We start from the raw sequence: 12,676 nt of genomic DNA, 5'->3' as shown, positions 1-12,676 counted from the left end.
GGGTCCATCAAAGTCAGTATTGTCTACTCAGACTGGCAGCGGCTCTCCAGGGTCTCAAGCTGAGGTTTTTCACACCTATTTGCCTGAACCCTTCTTTTAGTGGAGATGCCAGGGATTGAACCTGGGACCTTCTGCTTCCCAAGCAGATGCTTTACCACTGAGCCACTGTCTCATCCCATATCTCCATTAGAATAAAGCCAGCGGCTGGGTTTTTACCTGGCAATCAGGTAATTATGATGGCAATTAAAAATGTCAACACAACATTTACAGTGTGCGCTTTGCAGAAATAAAGAGAAAGGCCTCCATTTCTCTGTCTGCGCCATACTATCAGAACAATAGCCAGATCAACTGAAATGGCCCCCATTAACCCAACATGGAAAGATACATATGCACACAACAAAGAGCTCATCATCCTCAGAGCAGCTTTTATTAGACTACATTCCCGGATGCTTAAAGGGCAGGCAGCATCTTCTTGACTTAAGCAGCGACAGCAGCATTATGACTTCTCCTTACAGAGTGGGCAGTCTTCTTGCCCCTCCCTCTCCGGGTGGAGGCTGCTGGCCGTTTCTTGGATGTGGCTCTCCCTTGTGGGAGGATGGTGCCTCCAAGCAGCCACTGGAGTTCAGAGTCACAATGGATAGTCTCATGTAAGTGCCGGGGGGCAATTCGGCGCTTGTGATCGTTGGCAGCAATGTTTCCAGCAATGTCCACAATATCGTATGTCATGTACTGGAGCACGGCAGCCATGTAAACCGAAGCCCCTGATCCAATCCGCTCAGCATAGTCTCCTCTCCGGAGGAATCTTTCTATGCGGCTCACCGGAAATATCAGCCCGGCTCGGCAAGACCGGGAGGTTTTGGGCCTCCTCCCTCGTCGAGAGGGCTCCAACTCTTCAGAGCTCTCCATATCACACTGGCTCTCAGACATGTGGTTCAACTTGCCGCTCAACCAACAGGATCCCTCGTCTAGCTTTGCACAATTTACCTCAGTGGAAACCGTCTGTCTGGATCTTGATGGTCTCGGCTTGCCTTGCTGCTCTCTTTTGTTTGGGTCTCTCTTCCTTGCCCTTCTGTTGTTCTGCCTTGGAATTTTGTTCTGACTTTACATACCTTTTGAAGGGCTGCCAGAAATCTGCACATTGAGTTGCCCACAGCTTTTTTATATCCTTGTTAGAGCATAGCAAGGCAGCTCCTGATAGGCTAGACGCCAGCCAATAGGATGCTTTGGGCATTGTTACTCAAGCCAAAAGACAGGCAAGCTGCTGATTTATTAGATCATTTCCATTATCTCCAAGCCTGAGCTGAAATGCCATTCCTTATTTATTACATTTCTGTCTCTGAAAACCTTACCTGAGTTCGGGAAAATCCACAGGCAGCGTGACAGTGAAATGTCTACCATGCAGAAACATCCAGCAAAACTGGGCCCAGTTTACTCTTCCCTTCAAAAGTTAAAATTGTATAGGGGGAAACACACATCGCAAATTTCATGAGCTTCAGGTAAATTGTGGTATGTGTGATAAAGATCCCCCACCAAAAGCTAGGCAAGATCTGGCAACTCTACATTATTACCTATTAAGTGTCACCCAAATCATTCAAATGTAAAAAAAACCCCCCTATTCTTGAAAATGGTTTATCTATCTACAGTTTACATAGGAATTATACCAAATGTAGTAGATCATTTTCCAAAAAAACCCAATTTCATGACACACCGAATAAGCATTTTGTGTTTCATTTCACTAATTCTAAAATGAGGTGGGGAAAACACAACTGGACATTTCAGTTGTATTCCTCCATATGCCCCAGTTTTCTCACTGCAAAAATTTAGAAGTGTCAGACTGTCATTCTATATATTTTGTAGAAAAAACTTGCCTTAAAAAGCACTTCACTTGTTCTAAAAGATAAAATATTTAATAGGGTTTTTTTTAATGCTTCCCAATATTCTGCTCCATGGAAGACATGATTTTACATTACTTCCTAATGTTGAGCCAGAATCGTGCTCAGAACACAAAAGTTTCCTGTATCTAGTTTAACGTATTAGTGGAGAGAGCCCAGAAAAGAATTACTAAATAATTACTCAAGAGATTCCAGCTTTCAGAAACAGAAGAAAAGGCTGCAAAGTCTGCAGCAAAGCTTTGAACCAGTTCTGCAAAGCAGCTGGAGAGCTGAGGTCTTGCCATCCTCCCATCATCATAGAGTTGGAAGGGACCTCTAGGGTCATCTAGACCAACCCCCTGCACAATGCAGGAAACTCACAAACACCTCCCCCTAAATTCACAGGATCTTCATTGCTGTCAGATGGCCATCTAGCCTCTGTTTAAAAACCTCCAAGGAAGGAGAGCCCACCACCTCCCGAGGAAGCCTGTTCAGCTGAGGAATCGCTCTAACGGTCAGGAAGTTCTTCCTAATGTTGAGCCAGAAACTCTTTTAATTTCAACCCATTGGTTCTGGTCCTACCTTCCGGGGCCACAGAAAACAATTCCACACCATTCTCTAGATGACAGCAGAAGGGATGGGAAGGGAAGGGGTGAGAGCGGCATGCCCTGATGGAAGGTGATTGGGGGGAGGGGTGACGGAGCGTGGTGCTGCATTGCAGTGCTGCAGAGGGAGGCAGCGGGGGGAGCCTGCCTAGGGCTCCACGTGCCCTTGGGCCAGCGCTGGCTGCAAGTTCATCTGGGAGACTAGAGAAACAGAGTTTCCTAATGGGTGCAAACATTACATTAAAGAGGCATTTACCTGTCACAGTAAATGCATTTTATATGGCCTCCAATGTCCATGTTCAAAATGGTACATTGCCTGCACCTCAGGAATGTTAAAAGGTAGGGTTCTGGAACACTCTTCTTGTCTGAAGAAAGTTGTCAGGGAAGCTCACTGGTGAATCACTAGCAGACACATGGCCATGCTCCTGGTTGCCCCATGCAGAATTAAAAAACATCCTTATAACAGAACTGACACTATGAAGATTTTACTCAGGTGAGAGACAAAATACATTTATATAAATTTGATACAGTAGAACCCAGAGGTCTCAACCAAAGTTTGGAATTAAGCTGCTTTTTGTAGACCCTGTTCCCACTGAGGCCTCTTTACGGAAGGAATGATGGCAAACACAGGGTTTCTGTTTAGCCTGCAGGTAGGAGATGAGTGCAAGGACGCTGAGTCTAGGAGTAGAAGGATCATATTTCAATCTAAAGGAGGAGGAGGAGGAGGAGGAAGAAGAAGAAGAAGAAGAAGAAGAAAAAGAAGAAGAAGAAGAAGAAGAAAAAGAAAAAGAAGAAGAAGAAGAAGAAGAAGAAGAAGAAGAAGAAAAAGAAAAAGAAGAAGAAGAAGAAGAAGAAGAAGAAGAAGAAGAAGAAGAAGAAGAAATTGGATTTATATCCCGCCCTCCACTCCGAAGAGTCTCAGAGTGGCTCACAATCTCCTTTACCTTCCTCCCCCACAACAGACACCATGTGAGGTAGATGAAGATATTGGATTTATATCCCGCCCTCCACTCCGAAGAGTCTCAGAGCAGCTCACAATCTCCTTTACCTTCCTCCCCCACAACAGACACCCTGTGAGGTAGATGAAGATATTGGATTTATATCCCGCCCTCCACTCCGAAGAGTCTCAGAGCGGCTCACAATCTCCTTTCCCTTCCTCTCCCACAACAGACACCCTGTGAGGTAGATGAAGATATTGGATTTATATCCCACCCTCCACTCCGAAGAGTCTCAGAGCGGCTCACAATCTCCTTTACCTTCCTCCCCCACAACAGACACCATGTGAGGTAGATGAAGATATTGGATTTATATCCCGCCCTCCACTCCGAAGAGTCTCAGAGCGGCTCACAATCTCCTTTCCCTTCCTCCCCCACAACAGACACCCTGTGAGGTGGGTGGGCTGGAGAGGGCTCTCACAGCAGCTGCCCTTCCAAGGACAACCTCTGCCAGAGCTGTGGCTGACCCAAGGCCATTCCAGCAGGTGAAAGTGGAGGAGTGGGGAATCAAACCCGGTTCTCCCAGATAAGAGTCCGCACACCAAACCACTACACCAAACTGGAAGACAATAGATGTCCTGACAACTAGAATATATATTTTTTTCCTTTTGGAATTTAGTGAGTATATGACTCCAGGGTTTTTTGGGGGGTGGGGAGGTGGGAGGCATTAGGTTAGAATGAAAAATTGTGAGTTTGTTTTGTTGTAGTTTCAGATATGGGGACACTGCTCTGGGATTTATGCGAGCTGGAGACTAAGGCTACTCGAAACTGGACATTATCGATGACTGGTCCAGCTCTGCTTTCTCGAGCTGGTCAACTCTGAAGTGGCCAGAGAAGAATACTGTTGGCTGAGCAACACTTTTGGACTAGCTTGACATCTATTTGTTTAGAGCAACATGCATTTGCATTGAGTCACTGCACTGTGTCACACTGCATTTTGCATTACTTTGTTGTTTGTAAATTTTCCTTGTTTATAGTGGGCTTTGTAACTTCATATATTGTTCTTAATTCCAGATGTTAAATACGTCAAAGTTTTAAGTACTTAAGTCTTTTGTCACACTGGGGCTTTTTCTTTTGTTCTTTAGCCATAGAATCACCCCAGGTCTCCTTTTGATTGTTGATAGGACTATGGAAAGCAGCAAGAAGCCATCAAGTGTTTTAAATATTGTAACCATTAATCCAACACCAGCTCCTTTGAATAATCTTCCACGAGAGCCAACTGTTTCAATCAAGAAAGGGAACCCTCACACTAGCTTTGTTATATCTTCTGAAGATCCAATTTTACATACCAACACAGAAGAAAATAGATGAGATGGGAGCCAATACTAATTTTATACCTCTGATTAAAGATGTTAAAGCATGATGATCCATCCAGTAAAAAACAGGGAAGGTGGGTGATCTTGAAATTATCTCCTGGAATATAGCTGGGTCCCCTATCATTGGCAAAGAAAAACAGACCTCGGGATATCTTAGTCCAGTTCATCTATCCAAGAGCAAGGGATAGGATTCTATGGGAGGTTAGATCCAAAGGAACACTAATGCATAATGACCGGAGAGTTCTGGTTCTACTGGATCTTTCACACGAGGCTCTGGAAAAACGCAGAGGGTTAAAATTTTTCGCGGCTAAACTGTTTAATACCAACATTGAGTTTTAATGGAACAATGCATCGGATATCTTCATGCACAGAAACGGCTCAACACTTAAGATCAACTCAATAACCACCGGGAAAGAAGTGCCCTCTCAACTCAATATCACACTCACGGAGGAGGAAGAAAAAGAGCTTCAAGCCACATATAATTCTACTTGAAAGGTTTTTATTCTTGCCATCAATTATCTTACTGCACCTAAGAGGACAGCCCACTAGATGGAGCTAAAGTGCCTTATTAGATGACTGCTTATAACAACTATCCTGTTGCTCTTAACTGCAAGTTTTGGTTTTTTTGTTCATCCATCTGGAAACTGAAGTTTATGCTTTTATTATTTATTGTAAGAGGAGTGTAATTTGGAGTGGATTTAATAAAGTATGTGGGGGGAGAAAGGTGAGTGGGGGAGATGTGTGATTGAAAATGTAAGAGAATGAATGTGTAGAATGGGTACAAGATTATTGTTTTTTAAATTCATAGGATTAATTATTAAGTTGGTTTTATGTATGTATGTGTATATGTGTGTGCATGTGTGTGTATGTGTGGGTGTATGTGTATGCATATATTTGTGTATGTGTATATGTGTGTGTGGGTATGTGTGCATGTATGTGTATATTTATTTATTTATTTTTACAAGTAGATTTTATGATCAATTTAATTCAAATTTGAAATCAATTTTTAGGTAGAAGTTAAGAGATAATTTTTGAAGGTTTTGAGTGCTGACGTATGGATGAATGTATAAGAGTATGATTGGGAGGGGATCACAGTTTCTCTAAAAAACAGCCTGATATTAATTTTGCAGTGGAAGGGAGGGGGAAAAAAATAAGGTTTAATGTTAAATAGTTCTACTTTGGTGCCTCCTGAATTATATTGTTTCTGCATAGGGACTTTCTTTGTGTTCAGTCTCTATATTCCCTTCCTAAGTGAAGGGACTGGAAACCTTCCCCCCAGTAGGAGACGGGTGTGTGTGGTGGTTTTATAGGTATAACTGTTATTTGATTTCTGTCCACTAACAGGCCTATTCTGTGGACATCAGATATTATTTATAATTTGTTGGAGACCATTTCTAATTATTTGAACCGTCAGGGTGAAAAGAGGGTAGTTATGCCAGCTAACTATAAGGCTTTATCTTGGAACTGCAGAGACTTTAAAAATCCGATCAAACAAAAAAGAATTTCGAATCTAATTAAAAAGGAAAGACCAAATATTTGTCTTCAGGAGACACATGTTAAAAAGGTGAAAACTCAACTATTAAAATCAAATTGGATATCGCAGTCCTGCTATGCTACAGGCTCCTCCAAAGCTAGGGGGGTAGCGGTTCTGTTCTCCAAGACTACTGTTTTCCAATGTTTAAATACAAAAATTGATACTAATGGTACGTTTTTGTAGCAGGAAAGTTGGATGGTCATTTGATAATGGTAGCATCAATATATGCTCCCAATGAAGGCCAGATCCAATTTTTACAGTCAACTTCAAATGATTTACATACTTTCCAAATCATTGGCTGTGACTTAAACTGCATACTTAACCTTAATCTTGATGAATCTTTTAGAACAAGGAAAGAGGTTAAGCAAACTCAAATGACGGAACTGGGAAAACTTCTGACTACTTTTAACATCACTGATGTCTGGAGGGAATATAATCCAGGGGCCTGTGAGTATACTTATTATTCTCACCTTCATGACACCTATACCAGAATTGATTTTATTTTAGTTTCAACTTCTTTTGTAAAAAATATGGTCCCTATTGATATAGGGTCTAGAACTATATCAGACCATTCTTGGATTACAAGTTCATTTAGTTTGTCTCCTGAAAGGGGGGAGAAACCTTCATGGATGCTAAATAAATTTTTATTGTGTAGTGAGTCAGTCTGCACAATAATTGAGAAAAACATAAAAGAATTTTTTTTATTTAATGATGACTGTGGTGCTTCTCAGAAGAATATGTGGGAGGCGTTTAAGGTCATGTTAAGAGGCAGTCTGATCTCTCTTTCTTCAGCTTGTAAGAAAGAAAAAAAATAAGAAACAATTACAGTTGCAATTGGAAATACAAAACTTAGAAAAAAACATGAAGCAGGGAGGCAAACGAACTTTGAAAAATCTCAATAATGCTGAAGAGCTAAATTAGAATTATTGGAGACTGATTCAATTCAGAAGGATATTACAGTATATATGCTAAGCAGAGATTTATAACTAAAACTCCAAAATTGTTGAAATTATTAAAATATAGAATATAGAGAAAGAAAGCTAATACCTTGATTTATTCTATTAAAAATAAGCAAAACAAGTCAGTAATTTCTTCTAAAGACATAGCGAAGGTATTTGTGAACTATTATAAACAACTCTACAACAAATCCGAAACCCCAAGACATAAGGCAGTATTTAGACCCCATTAATTTTAATAGAAAACTATCTTCAGACCATCTGGGGCTACTTGAGAAGCCAGTCACAGTTCCGGAATTAGAAAAAATTATTTCTTTAATTAAAAATAATAAGGCCCCAGGATACTTAGTAGAATTCTATAAGCAGTTTAAAACAAGTCTACTTCAGCCTTTCGTTGACATCTGTAATCATGTAATGGAATCTGGTAAGATACCCCATTCCTGGTTGGAAGCACGTATGGTAGTCATCCATAAAACTGGTAGAGATAAAGAATACTCAACCTCATACCAACCGATTTTGGTACTCAATCATGACTTCCAAGATTTTTTCTACACTACTAGCAAGTCGTCTGAGTGCCATAATAGATCAGTATGCACATACGGATCAAACAGGTTTTATTCCAACCCGATCACTATCTGACTATGTAAGGAAAACCTTAAATCTCATCACGTATTGTAGAGCTAAAAAAAGTACCTTCTGTTATATTGCCACTGGACGCGGACAATGCATTCGACAGAGTGGAACCAGTTTATTTACAAACTCTATTAAAGGCAATGGATTTTGGCCCTAAATTTTTAAGGTACTCCTGCTCCTCGTGCCTTGGGGAAAGAAAGAAAGAGCCAGAGCTTCCTTTGCCAAGTCCCCACCATCGGGAGAGATACAAAGAAAGCACTTTTAAGACCAGTGATATTTTATTGAAGGCATGAGCTTTTTGCCTTATTTCACACAGAGAGAGAGTTTTCTTGGGCTTGTTATGGGTGTAACTGGGTTCCATGCCTCTTTTTCACTGTATTCATGCCATCCAGTCTTTCTCAATAGGAAAGCATGTGAACTATTTTGAAGAGAAATAACAACAAGCCAGGATCAGGCTGAGAGTGTGTGTCCAGCCCAGGTTTACCCAGAAAATTTTCCTTGATTTTTCTTTCCTTTAATTGGGGATCTTGAACTTAGATTTCTCAGATAATAGACTGATACTGATCCCTGTACGTGGTTGTCTCTCTGTTCTTACACTGCCACATAGGAGCTGTAGTTATTTTGGGGGGAAGGGAAGACTATAGTTTTGTATACAAGCACATAGCCCTCAGTCTTTGCCATGGTGCCTTCACATGTCCTTGACCAGCACATGAAGCAACTTCTGTACAAAAGCTCACAATGCCCAACTGCTTCATGTTTTCCTGGGTTTGCAACTTACAAATGTGCACACCTGAACAACACCTGAACAGCATATTCAAGATTGGCACAACACAGACATTGGCTGAAGTTTTTGATGCAATAATCCATAGCAAGAGAGAGCGTTTATCAGAGACGGCAAAACAAAATATTGCAAGCATGCTAATGCTTTAAGCATGTTTTATTTTAAGTTTTTAAAAAAACACCCTTAGGTCCAGCATCCCTAGTACATCTGCAACTTCCAGAGGTTATCAGTTTTATTTTTATAAAAAAGCAAGTCCAGCCCAGGCTTACCCAGCAAATTTTCCTTGATTTTTCTTTCCTTTAATTGGGAATCTTGAACTTAGATTTCTCAGATAATAGACTGATACTGATCCCTGTACGTGGTTGTCTCTCTGTTCTTACACTGCCACATAGGAGGTGTAGTGTAGTTACACTTGCAAAAATATGCTTCAATGTATGTGGACCAAGCCTGCTGTTATCCCAGAAGCTGTGCAAGTGAATAAGATTACTACTGATTGAGAGAACGGCTTCAGTGTCCTCTACAGCTCCTCAGTAGAGATGCAGAAATTCTAGAAATATTGAAGCCATGGAAAAGATGCTAAAATATACGTAATTACTTTCTTACGTACTCTAAACTTATTTTACTGATTTTACAACATAGCATGCATATAAAACTCTACTAATCATATATATTAAATTTTAAAAATACAAATGACCTAACTTTTTACAAGCAAACTGTAAACATATCTAATACATGAGTTGCAAACTGCTATATCCTATGCTTAGAACATGTAGCTTGAAAGGCAGGAAAAATAAAAGTTGAAAATTGAAGACACATTTAGTAGCAAAGAAAAGAGAGCATGCTATTTAGATAGAACCAGATATAGGGTCTGTTCAGATGCACAGTTTAATCAGTTGTCGCTGCTGTTTCCCATCGAATTAGAAGTGAATGATCAGACAGCAACATCTGACTATTACCCGTTCCTCTGTGGTTATAAAACTGAACTACTGAATAGTGTATCACCGTCATGCACGTTATAATTATAGCACATAATTGTGGACAAAATCAGTCACCCATTTAAACACTGTGTTGCGTATGTCTGCAGAATATAGAGGTATCTGTATACTATTAGAGATGTGTAGCCCCATCTGTGGAGACCTAAATCCACAGATCGGGGCCACACAGATGCTAATCAGACGTTTCTGTAAACTTGGAGGACTTCCTAGGATTTGCAGAAAAATCTGATTTAAAAAAGTGGGGGTTTAAATTCCCCCCAAAATAAAAATAAAAAACATTCTCTGCACATCTGCAGAGAACTCACCTACCTCAGGCAGTATGCTGGGCCCAGCAGTGGAAGTGCAGTAGGTTGGGAGCTGTGCTCCTCCTGAAGATGGCAGCGCAGCAAGCCAGGAACCCATGCTAGGTCTGGTAGCAACACAGCAGCCCAGGACCTGTGCTGGACCAGTATTGAGGTGCCACAGCCCAGAAACCATGCTGGGCTTGGCAGCAGAAACAAGGAAGCCCAGGAGACACACTGGGCCTTGTGGTGGCAGAGGCGGAGTGGGTCAAGAGCCATGCTGGGCCAAGAGGCAGCCCAGCAGTCTGGGAGCCAGAGCAGGCCCAGCAAGGAATTGGAGGTGATGTGATTCCCCCTCCTGCAACGTTCACGGCCCCCTCGTGAGTCAAGGAGAAGTCTTCGCTGCCCCCCCTGCCAAGCCAGCAGCCTACCAGCCCGCTGGAAGGTAGGTGGGGTTAGCAGCAAGGGTGGGGGGGGTGTGAGTGTCAAGGGTGGGAGGTAGAGCTTCAGTGGTAAGGAAGAGCTGCAATGGTGGGAGTGAGAAGAATGCCAACGGGGGTAGGTAGGGCGAGCAGCAAGGGTGGGGTTAAATGAATGTCAAGGGGGGGCAGTGGAGTGCCAAGGACAGGGATAGGCAGAGCTGCAAAGGTGGAGGTCAGTGGAATGCCAAGTGTGGGTGTAGGCAAGGGAGAGCAGCAAGACTGGTGGGTGAGTGGAGTGCCGAAGTGTGGAATGCTGCAAAGGTGGAGGTGAATGGAGTGCAACGGGTGCAGGTAGGTGGGGAAAGCAGCAAGGGTTGGGTAGACTGATGGAGAAAAGTAGGGCAAAAGAGATGGGACTTGGGTTGACAGATAAGGGGAAGAGGAGAAAGCAGTGAAATATGGGGTAGGTGGATAGAAAAGGGGAGGGGCAGATTCACATAGAAGAGATGGACGCAAAAGAGGTTGAGAAAGAAGGGGAAGACTGTTAGAGAAGGGGGGATAAGGAAGGGAGCGAAGGGGGAAGGGATGATGACCCTCTCCACAGGTTTCTTGAGGGTCCCCACTTGTTATGATCTAATATAGTAAGCTGTTACATTAGAAAAATCTTCATACTGAATGAGTAAAACCTTATCTTAAAAAGCAGTTCACCGATTCCAAAAGACAAAGCATCTTATAGGAGGTCTATGGAAGTTTGCTGGGTGACGTTGGGCCACTCACACACTCTCAGCCTTAACCTACCTCAGAAGATTGTTGTGAGGATAAAACTGAGGAGAGGGGAATGATGTCAGCAGCTTTGGGTCCCCACTAGGTAAAAAGCCAGGGTATAAATGAGGTAAATAAATAAGAATAAATGCCTGCAAGCAAATGAAGTCCAGTCTCTTCTTCCTGAACCATTTAACTCGTGTAGGTGAGGTACCATAGGCAAATTAACAAGAACTAGCAGGATTACAAAAAAGACCAAGGAGGTGAAAATGGAAGTAGGATTAGAAAACTGTTACTATAAATACACAGAGGGAATTCAAAATCTCAACCAAGTCATCAGCAAGACCAGAGCTTGAGCGATAATCATTTAATCCTTTGTTGACCCACAAGGCAGAGGTCTAGTGCTTAAGATGTCAGATGGCATGAATTGGGGGTGGGTGGGTGGGTAGGAGAATGCACTGGCTCCAGATCGGAGTCCGGCCAGAGGCCTGATGTCTTGCCCCAGTTTCAGCCAGACGTTCAGTCTGGCTGTGTTTACATGACAGGAAAGCATCACATAGACAGGAAGAATCAGGGGCTTCTGAATAAACTCAGAGACTACATTGTTCAAAATCCAGGCTCAGACAGGCAAAGCTTTCCTAGCATGGCCATTCACTGCCTCTCAGAATTGGCAGCAAGGAACTGTTATCCCTGCACACTGGTTGGATATGTGTGTGTGTGTGTGTGTGTTTCGTTTTCTTTTTTCCATTCACTCCCCCTTTCTTTAGCTTCCCACCTACAAACTTACTAGTAGGGGGGCACAGGCCGTACTGTGGTATAGGCTGAACACTAGTTTTATTTAGGTTTGTTTTTCACATTTTTGCAAAAGAGCTGCCTTGCCAAACTCTAATAGAAACAGATGCCTTAAATTCTGTCAGCGAATCTGAAAAATCTGACGACGTCAGAGATAATAAGGATGTGAATCTGAAGGCAACTTATTTATTTCGCTTTACTTTGCCTTGCCCCCCCGACAGGAAATCATAGTTGCTTAAACTGTTCTCCTTTCCTCTATATTATCCCCACAACAATCCTGGGAGGTAAATGGGGCTGGGAGGTAGTGACTGGCACAATGCAATTGTCCACAAGCTTCCTCAGCAGAATGGCGATTTGAACTTGGGTCCCCCACATAGGGTTGCCAATCCCCAGGTGGGGGCAGGGGATCCCCCGGTTTGGAGGCCCTCCCCCCGCTTCAGGGTCGTCAGAAAGCGGGGGGAGGGGAGGGAAATGTCTGCTGGGAACTCTGTTATTCCCTGTGGAGATTTATTCCCATAGAAAATCATGGAGAATTGATCCGCGGGTATCTGGGCCTCTGGGGGGGCTGTTTTTGGGGTTAGAGGCACCAAATTTTTAGTATAGCATCTAGTGCCTCTCCCCAAAATACCCCCCAAGTTTCAAAAAGATTGGACCAGGGGGTCCAATTCTATGAGCCCCCAAAAAGGTGCCCCTATTCTTCATTATTTCCTATGGAAGGAAGGAATTGAAAAGG

The 12,676-nt window shown here is 42.6% G+C and overlaps 1 protein-coding gene across 1 annotated transcript; it reads right to left on the bottom strand.

Moving 5' to 3' along the window:
* Positions 1-460: 460 nt before the first annotated feature.
* Positions 461-1,163, bottom strand: LOC132586024 (histone H2A-beta, sperm-like). Its single transcript, XM_060257942.1, has one exon. The coding sequence runs from the start codon at positions 925-927 to the stop codon at positions 478-480; it is 450 nt and encodes a 149-aa protein (XP_060113925.1). The 5' UTR covers positions 928-1,163; the 3' UTR covers positions 461-477.
* Between the last annotated feature and the right edge of the window lie 11,513 nt (positions 1,164-12,676).

Source organism: Heteronotia binoei, chromosome 17 (assembly GCF_032191835.1).
Source record: "Heteronotia binoei isolate CCM8104 ecotype False Entrance Well chromosome 17, APGP_CSIRO_Hbin_v1, whole genome shotgun sequence".
In the NCBI taxonomy this organism is placed as follows: Eukaryota; Metazoa; Chordata; class Lepidosauria; order Squamata; family Gekkonidae; genus Heteronotia; species Heteronotia binoei.
The sequence above is the reverse complement of the archived record's forward strand: the minus strand, read 5'-3'. Positions and strand labels throughout refer to the sequence as shown.